Source organism: Falco cherrug, chromosome 11 (genome assembly GCF_023634085.1).
Source record: "Falco cherrug isolate bFalChe1 chromosome 11, bFalChe1.pri, whole genome shotgun sequence".
Lineage (NCBI taxonomy): Eukaryota > Metazoa > Chordata > Aves > Falconiformes > Falconidae > Falco > Falco cherrug.
In genome coordinates, this window is record NC_073707.1 from 4,746,021 (window position 1) to 4,766,067 (window position 20,047).

Consider the following 20,047-nt stretch of genomic DNA (forward strand, 5'->3'; position numbering starts at 1 on the left):
GCTGGAGGAAGGCACTTCTGCAAAGGAGAAAGCCCCCCTGGGCCAGGCTGCCTGCAGCGCCCTGGTCCCGGCTGAGGCTGGTCAAGGTCTGGTTTTGCTGCGTTCCAGCATGCTGGGCTGGCAGCTGTGACCGGAGCTCCCACCGCTGTGACACCCACCCCGGGGCAGGCAGAGGCAGCAACAGCTGCATTTGCTCCCCCAGATACAGTGTTTAGGGACTGGGATGACAACTTGACCTTGATTTATTGGCAGCTGCTGGCCATACGCTTGGGTTTCATCGTCATGTTCATGTCCGAGGTACCCACTGCCCACCCCCGCAGGGCGGCCCAGGACACAGCGCTGGGGTGGGGGGGCGAGGACCTGCCACCTCGGCCAAGCTGCACGTTCCCGCTCACTTCCAGCATGTGGCTTTCTCTACTGGACGTGTGGTTGCACGGCTGGTACCTGACATTCCTGAGTGCATGGAGGTCAAGGTGAAGCATGAACAGCACCTGGCCAAGGACACCATGGCTTGACAACAACGTGGGCTGCAGCAGCTCCTCAGCTGCCTCCTTTAATGCCTTTTTTGCTTTAAACTTGTGCAGAGGCACAGGTGAGCCAGCAGGCCGTCCTGTAAGGAGATGCAACAGCTTGCACTAGTGCAAACACTGGCTCCCTTTTCCTGTGGTTCAGGTCCTTTTGGAGAGATGGGAGACAAGCAGCAAAGCCAGCGTCACAGATCTGGTAGCAGGCAGAGACTGGGAAACTGAGCAGTTTGCCGGCGGCTGAGCACCACACGCGCCCTGCGGCCCATGGCGCGGTGACCGGCCCCTCCTCGGGCCAGCCTGGAGCCACGGGCCAGCAGGCGAGCCGTGCCAGCCAGGCTGGCACACGGGCTGGGGGGGCGGCTCTTGCTAAAGGCAGGGAAGGACGCAGCAGGTGCCGGGTGTTTGTTCGCAAGGGAACCCCAGCGCTGCACAGGCGCCCTGGCGGGCAGCGCATTAGAGGCCGAGCGTCCCTGAGCTGTGCCCAGCGGCTGCAGGGCAGTGCCCCCAAGCGCAGCCGCAGCCCTGCTCGCCTCTTGGGGCAAGCAAAGGTACAGCCGCACCCGCCCGCGCTGGATGGAACCACAGCTGGAGCTCCGGCAGGGAGGGAGGGGAAGAGCTACGGTGACCCGCCAGTGTGGCAGCCCCTGAGCCAAGCTTTGCCTGCTGGAGAGCAGCAGCTTGGCCCCAGCTGGTGGGCACCAGGCACAGAGAGCAGGCGAGAGGCCCTGGTTGTGGAGGAGGTGAGCAAGAGGAACCACAGCTGGTGCCTCCCGCTCCTCCCCTACGGGCAGCATCCCCAGCACCACCTCCCTGGGTTAAGCAGGTCGGTGCCTCCCCACGAGGAGGGCACAGCTGTCCCACTGCCCAGCGCTGCTCTCACCTCCGCCCTCGGCCCAGCCACATGCTGCACAAGTCCCGCCTGAGCAAGTGCGCTGCCGCAGCAGAGCACACAAGCTGCAACTCCTCAGACTTTACTAAACCCAGTTGAGCAAGGGCTGCCTTGGATATCAACACACCAGTATAAATAATATTCATGACGCTCCAAGCTGTTTCAGGTTTTATTTTAGAATTTATAAAATTCCAGTGTCATCCATACTCATGAGCCTTTTTACATGTTTGCATATAGTCTCCAAATTCCAAAGTTAAGGCCAAGGGATCATTGCTATGGAAACGTACAATATGGAAGACGTCAAAGAGAGGAAATGGACACATGCCACAGTCTGCTGCGGAAGGAGGGCGGTGGCGCGACAGTACTAGGTACAATCACTTCATGACCTTCTTTAGAGTGGAGGGTTGGGCTGGGGGGCACGAGCCCAGACGGTGGTGCCCCGAATGTAACTCAAGCCTAGCTGTGCAACTGGCGAGGGCACGGGGGGCAGGGGGGCATAAAGAGGAAGAGGGGGCGACAGGCTTGGTGACGTAGGACAGACCTAAGCTACAGGGGTAATAACCATTTTCTGACAGATGCGGATGAGAGGGTGTCACCCTAGTTCTGTCTGACCCACCCTGCCCCCCACCCTGGAGGCAAGGCCACCCTGTCCTCTGAGGGCAGCCAGGTGCCCTGCAACGGGTCGTGGTCAGCTTCACTCGTTTCTCAGACTAAAGGAGAGCACTGCGAGGTTTTGGTTCGGCATAGCAGCCTCTTCCAAGAAGAGCTGGCGTGGGAAGGAGAAGCGCTGGCACACCAGGCCTGCCAGACAGCGGGCAAGGCAAGAATGCTGGGCTCAGCTTGCCAGAGTTTGGGGCCTTCGCTGCGTAAGCAGCCCTAGAGAAGAGAGGCCAGGGACTCCTGCTGGCCCAAGAGCTGAAGCAGCAGAGACTGAGGAACGGCTCACACTGCAGCCTCTGCAGGACTGAGGCAGGCGAAGAAGGGAACAGACCCTACGCTCCCTGACTCCCTCCAATAAGATGTGGTTTTCCTCTTACTGGCTGGAGGAGCCCGGACGCAGCCCCCTTCGAGGAAGCCGCGGCACGACCTAGGTGCAAGCAGCCCACAGTACAGAGCACGGATCACCCTCTACCGCCCACACGATGGAGGCCTCGGGGAGGGCTCAATGCACCACGCTGCCAGCCCCTGCAGCACCCTCAGAGCAGAACCCTGGCTCACCGCCTCTGCAGCCAAGGGCTGTGGCAAGGCTGCGCCTACGGCCTTGGGGCCCAGCCCCGTTCTAGCTCAGCACGCAGTCCTACAGTCCCCACTCACAGCCTGCCTCACTCACTGCGCTCGGCTTCCCTCCGGCGGAGCTCCCACGGCCACTTGGAAACAAAAGGCTCCTCTTGCTTCTCCTGCACGCTTCTGCTCTGGATGCCAGGGCAAGAGCTGGAACAGCTGCTTGCCCACTCACGCCGAGAGGCCACCATCGTACTGACTTTTGAGGTAGAAAGAAGGCAACAGTAACAGGTGTCCCTACCGCTCATGCCTAGGTGCCGCAGTGCTAGCAGAGGACTACAGCTTCTCCTGGGCCATGCAGCAACCTTGGCCAACCCAAATCTGTCCCATCCAGTAAATACTGTCATGTGCTGGCTTGCCTGCCTGCTCACGCTGTTGGCTGTTGGGAAGGGTGAAGGGAGGGAACGTGGGGAACTAGGAGTGGGGTCTGTCATCACGCACTGGAAGACTCGTCAAGTGTGCAGGCTGGGACTGTGCTTGGAGGGGCGCAAGGGTGCACTCACTACACGCTGCACTCAAAGGTGTTTTACCTGACCAGGGTAGCCATGTGTTTTTCTGGTCCCTTCCATCTCTGCTGCCTCTACAGTCTATTGAAGGTTTTGTTCCTTGAAAGCAAGTTTCTGACCTTTTAGATTATTTTAAGCTCTCCCCACAGTCAGATATCAGCATTAAATGAATATTTGGCAGTTAAAAGGAAAAAAGTTGATTGCACTCTACAAAGGTAAGGTAAGGCCTGGGATAAACACAAAGGAAAGAGGGCAAACGTTTTGGCTTTAGAAAGTCAAGGAAATTTATTTCCTGAGGTCATGAGACAGGAAGTAGATTCCTAGCCACAGTAAAGGAGGTCTCCTAATGAAGGCGAGAATGCCTAGTAAGACATGCTCAAGAGAGCAGATTGCTCTGCTAGCGCTTGGGAAGCTGCAAATCTTAGCCACTTTGAGTCAATTATGAAGTTTCTAACAAAACCACACACATTTAGTGTTTGAATCTGAGTGGAAGTCTTGTTCCAAAGGAGGAAAGAATATCCATCAAGAGATGAGGGTGAGTCCTAGCCATGGTGATAGCTGAGGGGAGCAGGATGGGGTCTAGCACTCCAGACACCATTAGGAGACCTCTTGGGGCAATTGACTTGTGCTCCAGCCGCTGGGTCAGATTTCAGACAGGAAGTATTTGTGGCAGGTTAGTGTCAGGTCAGCAGGCTGGAGGAGTTTCTGCTTCCAGGTCATTATCGTTTGGGTCCCCAGGGAAGAGTCTTGGGGGCCACTTGAGCCCCAAAGCTGGGGAAGTCTTCAGAACTGCTCATATCAGGGGCCTAGAGCAAACAAAAAGGGAACAAGTTAAGCTCCCGCCCTGCTGCAAACCTGCACGGTGCACCCCTGAGCTAAGCAGCATTCCTGATGTCCAGTGAGCAGTGACAATGGGTGAGGGCCAAAAAGGATCGTTACGTCTTTAGGACTGCCCAGAGCGGACAGTCAGGCCACCTAGAGGTGACATTTAGGAGGGTGCAGACAGGAGCAAACGGCAGGCAGAGGAAGGGCTCCCAAGGTCCAGCCTCAGTAACTCAGGCACTGGAGTGGGGTGAGGCCAGTCCTGCAGCAGTGCCGGGGCAGCCGAGGATGGAGCCGCCGCGCGTGCCAGCTCACTGCTCCCAGCAACACTGAGCCAGTTCTGTGCTGCAGCAGCAGAGTCAGAAGTCCCAGGGTACATTCCCTACTCCTAAACACAACAAGACCTGGCAGGGCACTTTCTGGTAAGGGTCCCCCCACACCCCCACCGCTCCATACTGGGAGAGCAGTCAGTGTGGGCAAGACGTTTGGAAGGAAGAGACAGCAGTGCTTTGGAAGCTGGAGAGGCAGAGCCCAGGCCTGCTCTCAGCTCGCATGGGCCATGAAGAGCAGGAGGGCCCTTCACTACCTTCTCTGCCATCAAGGAAGGGAGAGTGCTGTCTCCCTAGCCCACACAGGAGGGCCAGACCTCAGAGTCCCTGGCAGAGGGTGCCACACGCCCCGTGCTCTGAGGCCTGCAGCAGCAGTAGCACTCACCTTCTCATTGTTGACAGTGGCCCAAGGGGCATCTCTCACCACAAAGCCCTTGGATGGGGCCTTGGACTCTTCATGTGAAGAGGGCTTCATGTACACCTGCATTGCCTCGTTGTCCACCACATCTGCAAGCTGCAGTGACACAGCCTAGTTAGGGGGGAATCTTGACAGTTCCTCAAACTGGTACAACACGCCTCCCCCCTGCCATCTTGCCGCGCTGCAACCCATCCAAGGTCACCAGCCTGTTCTCCGATGACAGAACACAGTGCTTCTGCACTAGTCTAACAGCCACCAACTCCTAAATGATACAAGCTGCAGGAAGGCAAGCATGTGCACATCCTGGTGGTGTCCCAGCATTCTCCTTCATTGTCCTCTCCTGGACACTGGGGTCAGTTCTTGCACTGCTTTGCGGAGCAAAGCCAGAGGCTCTGCACCCAGCTGGTCTGAGGGACAGTTGCAGATAAGGGCTGACTGCCACCTGCGCAGGGCTCAAGGTCTCAGACACAGTGGTAGAAAATACCACATGGAGATAGTTCAGACATTCAGCTCTCTGGCGGAGGAAATCCTGCTAAGCCCCTGCACAGACTAGCTGAACACTTACATATTCCTCCTCCAAGTTTAGGATGTGATCGATAGCTTCTTCCACGTTCTCAGGGAGTCCTGTTACAGTCACACAGTTGGGGTCAGGAGCTCCACTCTGAGGAAAGCGAATATCCACCTGCAACACAAGGAACAGGATGGGACTTGATTTGAAAAGCCACAGACTCCCCACACCCTCATCATTAGAATCACAGAAGAGGAAGGCCCTGATCTGTTCACTGCCCCAAGTCTGTTTAGGACCTCCATAGTTCAGATGCTGGGGGGTGCAATGACATATACCTGGCCCCAAAGCTTGTCTGGTTCCCCCTGCGAAGGGAGACAGAACCGAGCTTGGAGTAACGACCCGTCTTCTTCCAGCAGCCTCTGCTGTGCCGATTGCCCAGAGGCCCACTGCTCTCTGTGCAGCACTTGCAGCAGAGACACGACAGGCCTGCATTTCCAGGCAGTGTCCTCACACTGCTGCATTTTCACCATCAAGCCACTAGCATGAAGCACGGTAAGCTGTCTCCTCCACAGAGAGAGTAATCCCAGCTGACAATCATTTTATGGAGCTGGCTTGGTGTACCCTGTAGATACCCACAGAACTCTCTCACAGCTTGCTTTCCAGATGGGTGCAGGGAAGCCACGTAAGACAGGGCCACAACCAAAGGCTGCTCATTTGGGAGCCAAACAGCTTGTTTCAGTAACGGAGCCCAGCCAAGATGCAAGTCTCCAAAGCTTCATCACTCTGGATTCACATTCACTACTGCCACTGCAGTAAAGCACGCCGCTACTGCCACACGCTGTCAGGAGCAAAGGTCCCTGGCCCTCCCATAGTCAACTGACTTTGCCACATCTGGAGCCCTGAGAGTGACTCAAGATTCCCAAAGTCAAGGGAATCAACAGTGGCCTAGAGAGACAAAGAAATCCAGATGACTTCCTCGAGTGAAACTCAAGTTGGGGGGTCTGAAAAGTTTCCTTGCAGAGCCCCCCCAGCAACAGGCCTGGCTGTCCGCTTCCAGTAACAGAGTAACTGATATAACCGCCTTCTCCCTTTGAAGGCTATCTGGGACCCTGTCTGCAAGAAACCCACTAAAAGGGCTGCACAGAGGGACAGAGCTCAGAGCTGTTTGCAGGGCTACCCCAGAGCATCAAGGAAGCATTTCCAGGTTCCTCTTCCGGCTGTGTTCCAGCAGGACAGGAAGAGCTCGGCCTCCTCCCTGCCGAGCTCCCAGAAGAAGGGTGACTCGCAGCTGAGGTCATGTGGGGATACTCCACCTTCAGATAGCCCAGCTGCCCAGGGCATACCGGAATGCCCTAGCCCCGGGATTCTGCTCATAAGCTTGTGGAGACAGAACTGGAGGTGCTCAAAAAGCAAAAGACAGGAGGACCACAAGATGTGAGCCTCACACTCCTGAATTCAGCCCCTAGTGCCAAGCTGCTACTAAGCTCTTAGTGCAGTGAGCAAGTGGCACCAGTGGCCATCCGGGCCCTGCCCAACCTGTGCTGCATTGCTCCACTGCTCACCTTGAACTCATCCATGATCTTGCGGATGGCTTTACCACGTGCACCAATGATGCGTGCGTGAACACGATGGTCCAGAGTCACATCCTCAGAGACCATCTGCTCCAGCTCACCAACGATCTTCATGATGGCATCCCGGGCAGCCTCGGCATTCTTCTCATAGCCAGTGATGGTGATCTGGTCTTGGGCCTGGGGCACAGGCAAATGTGTGAAGAGACCAGGCTCATAAGCAGCTGAGCAAGCCTCCTCCCTGCTACTCCCTCATACCCTCCACCTTATCCAAAAGCAGCGTAGGGAGTTTGGAGCCCCAGAGAACATGTTGTGCTTCCTATGCTTAGAGACAAACAGCATCCCTCCTTGCACCCTCTCTTGACCTCTCACCTGGCTTTCATCATCCTTGTCGGGGAACTGGATGTTGACCTCATGCTCTGTGCGTATCTGGGTGATCACTGCTCCCTTCCGCCCAATGATTTTAGGATGATACTTGGGATCCACAGTGACTGTCAGCTTGAAGCTTCGCAAGGCCTAGAACAGGAGAAGCAGAGTGAGATACAACAGCAGGGAACAAACCACAGCTAGTCCAGTGATGTCGATCTAAAGTGCCAGCATCTCCTTCTGGCTTCTGAGCTGCAAGGAACAGATTCTGCAGGGCCATGCTTGAGTGTACACGGCTACAGAGAAGTACCCAAGGTATCCATTTGCTAGGGCCTTGTGCTTTCGCCAAGTTGGGCGGGAAACTACAAGTAGCAAACAACCATCCAACTCATTCCTCACCTGTTTATTCAGAGCTATGATAAGAATTCAATGAGAACAGGTACAAAGAGACTCCCAGCACAACGAGGTTCCCACCCTGCAGTGTCTCAAAGGTACATGAAGGTGTGACAGAGCCCTGGACAGTCCAAAGTTACCTACGCAGAATCTCAAAATCCTCCTGTCAGTTCATGTTAAATGACTGACATTTGGGTAACGCACTTATGAGCACCCCATACCCACAGAGCAACTAAGGGTGCTCTTAAAAAGTGAAGGGCTCAAGGAGTCTGCAACTTCTGAAAGGAACACCCAGAGGCTAAAGCCTTGATTGGCTGGAAGGAAGGAGGACAGGCACAGGCCTTACCCGATCCTCTTGTTCAGCCTGCAGCTCCTTCACTCTTTCCATCAGCCCGGCCTTGGCACGGTCCAGGTTGGTGGCCAGCCCAGTGATGGTGATGATATCTGACTGCAGCTCAGGAGCAGGGACCTGGATGTTCACCTGAGTGACAAGTAGCAATTATCATTTTGTATCACTACTCGTTTTGTATCACTTGTGATGCCTGTCACTGCAGGTTGGCATCTCGCTGATCTCTCCTGCTGCCAAGACCAGCTCCCATCCAGACAGCCTAAACCACAGACTCGCAGAATGGCTGAGGCTGGCAGGGACCTCTGGAGGTCATCTGGTCCAACCCCCCTGCTCAAGCAGGGCCACCTAGAGTCAGTTGCCCAGGACTAGACGGTTTTTTAATAGAAACCTGTTTCTTCAGCCATTATCAGATTGCAGTGCTGCAGGGCTTCAGCCCCTCACCAGTGTCTGTCAGCCTGGAGAGGCTAGGAAACAAATACGTGTTCAGTAGCGCTGTCTGCAGCCAACCTGTGTCAGCCCCAAGAGTCTCTGTGGGCTTCTGGGGAATTCTCCCAAACAGGTAGCAGGCACAGCAGAGATGTTTCCCATGGCCTAGGAGGAAAACTGTTCTCACACTGGTCATGCAACACTCAATGCATCAACACCAGCCATACAGCTTCAGCGTGAAACCTATTGAGTCCTGGAGCCAGGGACTGAATCATTTTCTTCCTACAGAGCCTGTATATTTCCTGGCCAAGCCACAACAGTCCTGAGTACGTCCCACCTGACTGCCACCGCCACAGACATGGTCGCTTAGATTCTCCAGGACAGAGGAGATGGGAGGAAGGGCCACAACTTACTTCAAACTCATCCATCATTTTGCGAATCCCACTTCCTTTCTGACCAATGATGTAACGGTGAAGATCAAAGGGAACTTCCACCTCAATGGTGACAGGAACCAGAGCCTGCAGGGGAGGGAGCAAAGTTTACCAGAAGTCTTTCTAGTGTCTGTCAGCTTGCCATATACTTGCCCAAAAGAACGTGTTGCTGAACTGAGGTACATTCCTTTGTAGTCAGGATACAAACTCTACAGGAAAAGAGAACACAGCTGCGAACACCAAGATGACTTGTTGGGTGTTAAAGCATTTTTTCCAAACAAGCCATCTTAAAACCTGCCTCTGGGGACAGGCCGTTTGCACATCCTTGGCTTCCATCTAGCAGAGACATGGGAAACATCACTAAAGAAGCATGGCAAGGTCTGCTAAAGTTAGAATGATTCGGCCCCAACCAGACTCCTCTTTCCAGCTGTGCTCCATGAAACAAGCATGTCATGCTTCTATGGCACATAACTTGGGGCTGCCTACAAGCTCTAGCAATTGCGAGGTCAGGCGCTATGATTCAAGCTGCCAGTCTAAATCACGGAGCAGAGGGTTTCCCTTGAGCAGTACACACCAACTCTACAGTTAGCATCAGTGATCACCTGGATTGCAATCTTGACTGAGTAGCTTTTATTACCACCAGTAAAGCCTGCAGTGAGCTTCTCGCATCAGGGCATCACTACATTACAGGGCTAAGGGGCTTAGAAAGCCACATACCTGCAGCGCCTCCTTTGCTGCCTCGCACTTCTCCCTGCGGCCAGAGATGATGATGATATCACACTTCTTTGGAGAGCTGGGATCTGCATCCTTCACATCCTTGCCTTCCCCACCTTCCTCACCATTCTCCTGTACAACTGCTTCTGCAACAGGGGCTGGAAACATGGGAAGTCTCATGTTAAACGCACAGAGCCCACTCCTTGCTAATTATCTTCCCCTCTAGATCCTTAGGCCTAGCCTGGGCTTTGACACAGATGGTCAGACACTACTGCCTGCTATGGAGGAGGTCACTCCTAGCACAGGCAGCTTGCCATGGCTTGGCCTGGAATGAGCAGAACAAGGACATCCACTGAGATGTCTGCTCCACACCTCTCTGCACAGCGCTGATAATGCCTCTGCCTGCACAGGAAGGACCTGCAGCTGCACTGTGGAAGCAGAGGCTGTTAGTGAGGCTGGCAGTTTCCTCTCCAACACAGAAGCTCAACAGCACAGCACTGGATGTCACAGCAGGCTGGCTGGTGCTCGGCTGCAGTATGCAGCAGGCCCCAGTTGTGCTGAGTTCAGTACACCCAGCAACAAACGCATGAGAGCTCAGAGAGACCTTGGTAAACCTTTTTTGCCAGAGTAGGTCCTCATACTCCCTGCACTGTGTGGTGAGAGCACATTCAGAACGCCTAGGCCTGCAGTTTTACGTCACAAAATTATTCCCTCGTTCCAAGAGGGCAAGGCTGATGCTAAGCCCAGATTCAAGGACGCTGCAGGGAACACCTGGGATCAGTTCTACATCAATTTTACACATAACATCTCCACTGATACGGAATGTAGGCTGCACTACCCCAAATGCCATGCAAACATGCATCCACAGGTATACCTGGGTTCTCCTCCCTGTCAGGGAACTTGATCTGCACACCATAGTCCCGGGTGATCTGCTGGATCCGGGATCCTTTGGGGCCCATAATGGAGCGGTGGAACTTTTGTGGGATGGTGCACTCGATTGTCACTTGAGCTTCCTATGAGAAAGGAGAGTTGTTTTACTGTGACACAGCCTCTTTCACACCAGAGAACAGGATGCTCGTGCATGGTGAAATCCGTAACGGACATAGAGAGGAGTTAGAAAAGATAACAGCTGCTGGCAGGGGAAGAACTGAAAGTTTCCTAGATTCTTTCTTCTCTCAGAAAAGTTAGCAGAGGATTTCTTAATGAAGGCTGCCTCCAGCCCATGATATTAAAGGCTTCTGAGACCACAGCTCAAGCTCTCTATTGCCCTGAAGGGGAGGAAGCATTAGAAGAAAGGAAAAAGATAAAAGAAGGAAGGAAGGGAAGAGAACAGGTTTAACAGCTGGCTGCTTCCAAAAGTCAATACTAACAGCACAGGAAACCCCAGAGAGCAACCACTACCAAAGGCCACAAGAAGGCTTCAGTCTTTTAATACCTAGAAGTACATCAAGGAAGGGTCTCCTGTTTCCGCTCCTAAAAACTAAGATGACGGTCAGAGGAGGCAATTCATTCATACAGTATTGCCATTCTGGAGTCAGCTGCCATTCGTCAGGCTGGGATCTAACATCTGCAGACCCTGTATGTTGATAGCCAAGCTTCAAATCCCAGAACTACTGTGAGACTTGTTCACATGACGCTTGGCTGTACAGCAGATTCAAGGAGGGCACTGCTGAATCAACTAAGTATAGAAGAGACTTTTCCTGCAACGTACCAGGTCCTCAATGATCTCCTGAATGCGTTTCTTGGCTGCCTCCACACAGTCCTTGGCTCCCTTGAGAGTGACTTTGTCGCTCTGGGTGCCAGAGCGTGGGAAGCTGACCATCACACCACCATACTCATCTGCAATCTCACGCAGAACTTGCCCTCTCCGGATGACAAAGTGGCGGTGGTGCTTGGGGTCAACCACCATGGAGTCTTCAACCACATTATCCTGCCAACAGATGACAGCCAGTCAATCCTGCCTGTCCTGGTGATAAGCACAAGTTTGCTGCACTCAACCACAATCAGTTTACAACCTTACCCCAACAAGTAACAGCAAGGAGGATCTTCCTGAGCTACCATGAAGGGCAGCAGATGGTTTTAGGACAAGCAGGTCTTTCACACTGACTCGTTACATCTTGCTACCATGATAGGCAAGGAAGTAGAAAAAATAGTTCATACCAGGTTCTTGATGAGGGCCTCCAACTCCTTCTGTGCCTCTTTGACAGCCTCCTCCGTTCCCATGATAGTAATCAGCTCCTGATCTTTGTCCTCAGAGGTTGGGAAGATGATGCGGGCCCCAGTGTTGTCACGCACCTTACGGATGTTGCCACCACCCTTACCAATAAGGAATTTGTGGTACTCTGGCTTTGCACGAAGGTCCACAGTGTAACTCTTTGTTTGCTGAAAGGAGTCAGATACCCATGAAACATGTCAATATGTAGAAAGTACAGATCAGCATCCATAGTAAGCATGGAGTTATGTTATCTGCACCCACATACACAGCACTGCAAGAACAAAGTAGATGCAGCGCGCTGTCAAAAGTCAAAAAGGTTTACAATGTCTTAAATTAAAAATGTTACCCAAAAGATGTTCTCAGGGCTGAAAAGACAACTCTACATGCAGCACAAATGGTGAGAATATGAGCCGAAAATAGAAGGGTCTGACACTCACACAAGGCAGCATAACCATTTGCTAACCAACTGCTGCAAGCCAGGCAGCAGAGGCAACCAACTGATCAGGAGAACATGTTGACATGCTGATATTAGAAAGGGTTTTTTCTCGCTGTTAAAATAACCAATCAGTCACAACTCAGGGCAAGGTTTGGTCACCCAACGTTCTCAAACCTGGATATATGCAGTGAAATGGAAGAACTGGAGCTGGAATTCAGAGATCAAGAAAAAAGTAAAGGAGACATGCAGAGTAGGCTGTTTTGGAGAACTGTGGATACCCAACAGCATTCACACCACAGGAGCAGGGAGCCTTAACTCTTTGAGTATGTCTCCAGCCTGGGCAGAGAAGCATTACAGCCAGTTCTACACATGGGGGAAGAACTAATTTTCACAAGGATGGAAGCATAGTTTTTTCATCATCCAAACTGTACTCAAATCCCTTGAAAGAGGATTAGGTTGTCCCCTGCCAGAGGCAGGGGGAAACACTTCAACACCCCCAAAAAAACAGCTAGCCCAAACAATCTGCTCCTTCCCCTATGAGACAAGTCTCACCTTCTCCTCTGCCAGATGCAGCAGCTGTTTCTTGGCTTTCTCCACATCCTGTGCTGGGCCCCTGATGGTCACGGTGTCACTGCCAGAGCCCTCGGTGGGGAAGTGGATGTGGACTCCACCACACTCCTCCATGATGGAACGGATGAAGCGGCCTTTGGCACCAATGAGGGAATTGTGCAGTTTGGAAGGAATAGAGACCTCCACCTCTGTGATGTTGGCCTAAGACAGGACAGTACCAGCCTCTTGAGTCAAGCTGCACAAATGTGTTTGCACCCACTCTGCTTACCCTCTAACTCCCACCTTGCTAGGAGCTTTATAGATCTGGAAGAAATGCCTGACCAGAGGGGTTTTAGACTGGCTACTCCTGACAGGATCAGCCACAAACTTAGGTTTATGAGTCAAAAACAGACTGACACATTTGTCTCCTCCCTGCCCTCACCCAATACAACCACGTCTGTATCTCTGTCTTCTAGCAACATTTTTCGGTCCCTCAACCGCAAAAGGCCAGTTGCTTCACTTACCAGCTCCTTCTGGATGGCAAGAATCCTGTGGCGAGCAGCCTCACAGTTTGCCCTCTTGCCTGTGATAACAATTGTCTCCGAGTTGCTGTTCTCTGCTGGGAGATCAATTTTGGTGTTGCTTTCTTCACGAATCTGCCACAAAGGAAAAAAAAAAAATCATCTCAGAAGTGTCCCATGTCAGAAAAAAGCCCTTGCAGGCTATATTTGACATCACCAATGAGCAGGAGAGAGCATCCAGTGGGATTTTGCTGCAGGCAGTGATCATCATAAGCACTTGAGATAGGAAAAATATCTCACCTTCTTGATGTTGGCACCTCCTTTCCCTATGATGTTCTTGTGGAACTGTTTGAAGATGGGGACAGAAATAGAAAAGCTGTTTTCAACCTAAGGGAGAAAGGAAGAGAGAACTGAAGTTTATGCTGTCGTGGAAGTGAGGCCTGATCTCAGGAACTCTGATAAACAAGCTTCTGACAACAGGCTTAGACCCAAGGAAGTTCTCTATACGAGAGACTTGCAAGAATAAACAAAGGCAAGTACGTTCCCCTATAGCCTTCAATAACAGGTACTACCCCCCTGCCTCGATTCAGCCAAAACAGCGTCAACAGCTCCCTCCCTCTTGAGGTGTTTTAGCTCTACCCAAGCCAGTAGAGCTCTGCTTTGCCCCAGGGTTATCCAGGCACGTAGGAGGGAACAGCAGACAGAAGACCTCCTTACCAGGTCTGCCACCATCTTTTGCATGTACTTGGTGCACTTCTCCACCTCATTTTTGGGACCTCTCAGTTGGACGATGTCACTCTTGTGTGCAGGGTCTGGGAAGTTGATGATAACCTGCAGGAGCGGTCATTTATAGTCAACTCAAGCAAATGCAAGAACCCTTGTGTCAGACACATGCAAAGGTTGGGGGGATCCTACACATTCCCTTTTCCCATTCAAAAAAGGGTAACGGTGTTAGCGGCCTCTAGCTAAAAGAACTATCTTCTCAGACACTTCTCTGAGCTACAGAGCCACTAAAGTTACGACTTCAGTGACGACAGGCCTACTAACCATGTAGGAAATAACCCCTCTGGATTCCTAAAAAGCCTTACCTCTGGGAATTTCTCCCGGATTTCCCGGATCCGCTCACCCTTCTGTCCAATGATGGTCCGGTGGAATTTCTGTTCAATGATTAGGTCCTTGGTGCGTTCATTTTCCTGATGAGAACAGAGCTCACACTGAGTGTTCAGCAGGAGAGCCATATACTTTTAATTACCAGTTTGCTGCCTGACAGTTTACTTGCCAGCACTGTCCCTCTTTTCTCTAGACAACATTCACTCTAGGTTGACAGAGAAGGGCTACCCAAGGGAACAGAGGAAGACGTTTGCGAAGAGGAACTTGCACTTGTCATGAGACCCAAGTGCTCGGTGGGCAAGGGGCGCACACTCGCACCAGAAGGTTACAAGGGAACACGAGAGCCCAAACCCTGCAGTCTCCCAAACATCACATCCTACTCACTTACCATACGGGAAGCGAGTTCCAGCAGCTCTTTCTTGGCCTGTTGGACCCCCTGTGGGTCTCCTTCAATTCTGATCAGGTTGCTCTTCTCATTGTCCGGGGGAATGCGCACAGACACCTTGTACAGGTCCTTAATCCTGTTAACTTCAAGGCAAGGACTGTGATGACGCAGTCTGCCAGGCAAAGACTTGGAAGCAAGGCACCTTGATTATCACTGCTCAGAGGCTGTTTAAGAAGTAAACCTGCCTCTGAGGAGGGCTCAGTGGGGTAGGGTTGAGACAGGGGAAATTGCCTCTTCACCCTGGAGTTCAGCGAGAGCAGATCTGTGCCACACAAGAACCTGTACAAGTAAATACTGTGGCATCTACAGAGCCAATTGTTCACTTGTCAGAGCGAGGCATGTTTCTTCCCCAAACAGTATCACATTTAGAGCAGAAGATAATCATTCATTTCTATCCCAAATTCTTTTCTGGGGAGAAGCTCACCAAGCAGATTTCCACCACCCACAACTGGCTGCTAAAATGTAATCCACACAGAGCAACTTCAAAATAATTATAACAAAAAAAAATTCAAAACATTTCCTCCAGGACACATCAAAGTAATTCCGCTACTGTTCAAGCTCCCAAGATACTTTCACACATTAAAGCCATTGCAAGGCCTCACTGCCCATTTATCTCCTTGTACCACCACCACTCCAGAAAAGCAGAGGAAATGTGATGGAGACAGCACACTGGGTGAGCTACACAGCCCCCGATACGATCTACTAAACATGGAGAGTCTGAGCATGGGAAGGACTAGAAAGGCACTCCACTTACTGTTAGCTCCATTCTTGCCAATGAGGTGTCGGTGGAATTTGTGGTCAACGTTGATTTCTGCGTAATCCATCCGGTTGATCTAAAAAGAATTGTATAGGGCCAGGTAGGGTAGGCCACGGCTTCTGCCTCGTGCCCTAAGTAACTGCCTACTGCCAGTATCGGCACTGACTCACCAGCAGTCAGCTACAAGCACTTCTCCTGCTATTAAGCAGAGCACAAGCATTCCTCTGGTTTGAGAAGAGAGCATTATGCTCATGAAACATTTAAAAGACTAATTTATGTGCCTCTCCAGCTATAACAAGGAGAATCCTTCCTTCTCTCTATCAAAAAATTTAAGACCAGCTGCTCATTTTTTAAGAATGCTATGGATGAGTTTCATAACCAAGGGGGTCTCATCCACCTGCCACACAATTTGTCTTCTGCAAGTTCTATTAAGCATGTCAAGACATCATATGGATGTGATAAACACCTGATCATCTCTGCTCTGTTGCCCCTTCTTCCCCCAGTTTCTTACTGGAACTAATAATACCAACTCACCAGATCCTTGACCATGACTTCAATCTGTTCCTGAGCCACATTCACATCCTCTGTAGGTCCTTCCAAAGTGATTTTATCCTCTCCTTCAGTGAATTCAATGTGAACCTTGAGATGAAAGACAATGAATCTCTTAAGAATTTTCCAAGATCGAAGCCAGGCCAATGCTGTCGGTCAGGCCTACACCATCGATCCCTGCCACTAAGAGATGCGCTCCTTCCCAAAAAGTACAAACAAAATTCCCGCAATTTTAGAAGTCAGTAACTTAACAATTTTGGCCATATGGCAGTGCCTAGAGCCCAAGGCTCTGGTGCTGTCCCGGAGTCTGCAAGGGCTTTGGAGAAGTTACTCATCTAGCCTTTATCTAGATACCATCTAACTCACCAGGGAGAAGCCTTGTTGCAGTCGGCATTTCCAGGTATCCTACTACATCAGTTCTCAAAACAGCACCACATAAAGCTTCCTTGGAAGGGCTCAACCATGACAATAACATAGGAGGAGCAGTGTTTGCAGCAGTAAAAGAGAGGGTTCCCTTGAACAGCAAAGATCTGTGTCATTTCCCCCTGGGTTTACCCACGCTAGAAGACACCTCTCTCTTCCGTGACGAGTGATCTGGACTAAACCTTTTTCTACGCTGGGGGTGCTAAGCTAACCAGCTCATCCATACCTTTGGCATCTGCTGAGTTATTTTGGCCAGGTTCTGTCCTTTCTTTCCAATAATGAAACGATGAAGCCAAGAGGGGGCAGAGACCGAGGAGACGGTAAAACTGTTGGCCTGAGAGACAGAAAAACAGAGCAGCTGTTTGATGGACAAACTGGAAGAGGCCTTCACAACAATTCTGTTCCAATTCCCATGCTGCACCTCCGGTATTGACTTCTAAGCTGCACCTCTAATGGCCCAAGAGAGACCACCCCCGCTACACCTGTCAGTGCTCACAAATGTATCTTCATGGGACCTTCAAAGGAGGCCTAGCCCATCTTGTCAGTACCTTTGCATAGACTTCAGTCAATGCTTGCCCAAGTTTTTCAGGCTCGCCTCGCAGTATCACCGTCTCCGAGCTACTGTCAGTGGGTGGGATCTCGACAGAGACTCCAGTCTTCTCCAAGATCTCCTGCAGGGAATTCCCCTTGGGGCCGATGACATACTTGTGCTGGGACTTCTTCACCTCCACTGCAATGGTAGTAGTCTTCTTTTTCTATAGGGAAAAACAGGAAAGGAAATATATTTTCCACAAGGAAAAACAGCCCAACAACCCACAACAAGGATATTCACAGCAACGTTGGCTGTGGGAAATAAACTGGAGTGACATTCACTCTTCAGCAACTTCTACTTATGTAGCAACTTTGATACTGTCAGCTGGCCACCACTGTAGACGTCACACTTCTAACCTTCCTTAGTAGCACCGGTGTGAACAAGAGCCCGGGGAGCTCTTGGTGGCCTGCTAAGTCCCACGATACAGAAAAGCGAGAAATCTGTCACCTCCCTGATAGTATCAGCCCAGCTCCCACTCTGCTGAGTGAGGAAATGGTAAGATTCGGGGTCATGTACTGCAAGGGCTGCTGAGCCAGATGCAACAGAGGGATGCACAAAAGTAGAACAAGAAGGGAAGAGTGCCTAGGAGCAGGTGCCAGGGGAAGGTGGGAAGCTTTATGGACCATCCGTACCTTCTCCTCATAGATCTTCTTAACTCGAGCCACAGCCTGGGCTAGCTGCTCCTTTTCTCCTGTGAAGACTATCTCTGTCTTGTTGACGCTGGGTGGAGGAATGTTGATGCGCGTCCCTGTGTCCTGCATGAGCTCACTCACCAGCTTGTTGTAAGGGCCAGCAATGAAAGGGTGGTACACTTTCTCCACGTCCAGCCGCTCCACGGCACGCTTATCCTGGAAGAGCCCACAACAGACCTTGGTGGGAACTGCCCTCTATATTACAGTCTCTGCCAGGCACAGCTAAGTTCCCAGGGCTGTCCTGCCTGACACTCTGGCCCAAGCAACCTTCTCAGTTTGCGGGCTTGTAGATCTCCACCTCTTTCAATCTACAAATACGGTTGCTGCTGCTGCTCCTTATTTACAATACTCACCCCTGTGATCTCCTGCCTTATCTCAGCTGGCACCTAAGACACTTCACTTCAACTATCAAATGCTTGTTTTGACTTCAGAGATGGACAAAACGAGCACAAGAAGTTGCAGGACCTGGCAGCGGTGCTCATACAGCCGGCGAGTGGCACAGTATAAGTCTCCATTCAGACTAACATTAGCCACGGTGGCTACAAACTTCGACTATACCATGGGGAAGCAAAATAGCTGACCAGCTAATGCCATGAGAGAGATCACTGTACTGAGGTACCTGCTCAGCAGAGATAAGCAGGATCTCGTGCCGGGCCTTCTCAATCCCTTCTTTAGTGCCGGTGATCTTGATCTGGTTGCTGGGGTCATCTGGGCGGGGGATCTGGATTTTAGTTGCAGTTTTGAGCTCCAGGTCCTGCAGCTTCTCACCATTCTTTCCAATGACAAAACGGTGGTGCTCCTTGGGGATGGCAACTGTCGCTGAAGCCTGCAACACGAGAACCAAGCATCTGTGAAAAGCCTTGCCTGCACTGGCAGATCCACAGGAACAGAGCCAGGGAAAGCAAGTTAGATGCTGCTCAGTGGTACTACTGAGGAGCAAACACAACGCCTTCCCAGCACATTTTGTTTGAGGGCTGACATTGTACCAGTTGATCTACAGTGCCTATATACCAGGGGTATAAACCCCACCTTTCCCTCAAAACCCTTCTGTTTGCGCAGGAGTAGCACTCTGAATTAGCAAAGGCCTTTAGATACAGATGAGGAGGTGCCTCTCCTCCAGTGTAAGACACTGCATCAGTACACCAGACAACAACTGAGATGACAGCTCACAGGTGGAGTTTATCTGAACTCTGACATCTGCTGCCAAGGCTACAGAGAACAAGACATGCAGTATGACTCCTAGGAAACAGAAATTCAACACCAGAAACCTACTCCAGGAGGCAGGCAGCTAGAAGATGCTTACCGCTACTTAGTGGTAAGGTGTCTTCAGTGTAGCACATGCTGCTCCTGGGACTGCTTCTAGAAGGCCCCACATGGAAAAGGGGTCCCAAGAGCTTCTCTCAATCTACTATTAAAGGGCTGGTCTATAAAAGGGGTTCCTGACTTCTTCCCTTCTCACTGAGTTTTTACAGGTCTGGTAGCTGACGACTGCTATCGTGCTCTTGATTCCTGTGATTATGTAACTACTAACAGCAATCAGACAATTACAAATTAAGCTACAATAGAAAAAATAAAAGATCACTTGGTGTGACTTTTCAGCTCTGTGTACCTGTACTGGAGCCAGCCAAGCCTCAGAGAAGCTGGAATACAGACACACCTTCCAGACCTGGGACCAGGGCAGTAGGAGGTATATTTAAGAACAGTGGCTCATGGATCTGTGGTGGTATGACCTGAACTGTTTTTTCAGATGCACATTATGTAGTTTTGTTCCTTTCTCTTTCCTCTGGCAGGGTATGACACAGGGGCTGAACAGCACTAAGCAGACATGGTATTAACATCGCATTAACTATCTTTGACATTATACTTTAAAACACACTGTAACACCTGGCTGCGATACATCCTAACAAGAGCTACCACCTTGATTATGAGCTCAAGAATCTTAAGGTAAGAGGTCAAAACCTAGAGGACTGAAGCAACTTAAACAACAGGTTTGTGGCTCCTTACCAGTGTGGCTTGAGTTACACAATGCAGAACCGTGACCCGAAGCTTTCGGCTTGTGGCAGGACTTCCTTTTCTCTACTTTTCTTTCTCCCAGCCTTCCACATTCTCCTCTGAAGGACTTCAGGAAAAGCACAGTCCCGTTCTCACACACTACTAGCTTTGTGTGTGAGGCTCCTGCACCCCCTCCAGCACCAGCACCTCAGTACAAAGCCACTGTTTGCAATTCAAGT

General features: G+C 51.3%; 1 protein-coding gene across 3 annotated transcripts in view; it reads right to left on the minus strand.

Annotated features, from left to right (window-relative positions):
• Positions 1-1,572: 1,572 nt before the first annotated feature.
• HDLBP (high density lipoprotein binding protein) overlaps positions 1,573-20,047 on the minus strand; it is a 40,140-nt gene continuing 21,665 nt past the window's right edge. For all 3 annotated transcript variants that reach the window (XM_055724132.1, XM_055724130.1, XM_055724131.1), the window contains exons 6-28: positions 18,436-18,642; positions 17,757-17,972; positions 17,081-17,287; positions 16,759-16,866; positions 16,095-16,199; positions 15,558-15,636; positions 14,747-14,886; positions 14,337-14,441; positions 13,966-14,079; positions 13,549-13,635; positions 13,252-13,383; positions 12,731-12,949; positions 11,688-11,909; positions 11,239-11,457; positions 10,402-10,540; positions 9,531-9,685; positions 8,796-8,900; positions 7,954-8,088; positions 7,221-7,364; positions 6,843-7,028; positions 5,338-5,454; positions 4,740-4,868; positions 1,573-4,009 (exon numbers count right to left, since the gene is read on the minus strand). In XM_055724132.1, the coding sequence (XP_055580107.1) occupies positions 3,923-4,009; positions 4,740-4,868; positions 5,338-5,454; positions 6,843-7,028; positions 7,221-7,364; positions 7,954-8,088; positions 8,796-8,900; positions 9,531-9,685; positions 10,402-10,540; positions 11,239-11,457; positions 11,688-11,909; positions 12,731-12,949; positions 13,252-13,383; positions 13,549-13,635; positions 13,966-14,079; positions 14,337-14,441; positions 14,747-14,886; positions 15,558-15,636; positions 16,095-16,199; positions 16,759-16,866; positions 17,081-17,287; positions 17,757-17,972; positions 18,436-18,642 (3,357 nt within the window). In that variant the 3' untranslated portion in view covers positions 1,573-3,922. The remainder of the gene's footprint in view (positions 4,010-4,739; positions 4,869-5,337; positions 5,455-6,842; positions 7,029-7,220; positions 7,365-7,953; positions 8,089-8,795; positions 8,901-9,530; positions 9,686-10,401; positions 10,541-11,238; positions 11,458-11,687; positions 11,910-12,730; positions 12,950-13,251; positions 13,384-13,548; positions 13,636-13,965; positions 14,080-14,336; positions 14,442-14,746; positions 14,887-15,557; positions 15,637-16,094; positions 16,200-16,758; positions 16,867-17,080; positions 17,288-17,756; positions 17,973-18,435; positions 18,643-20,047) is intronic.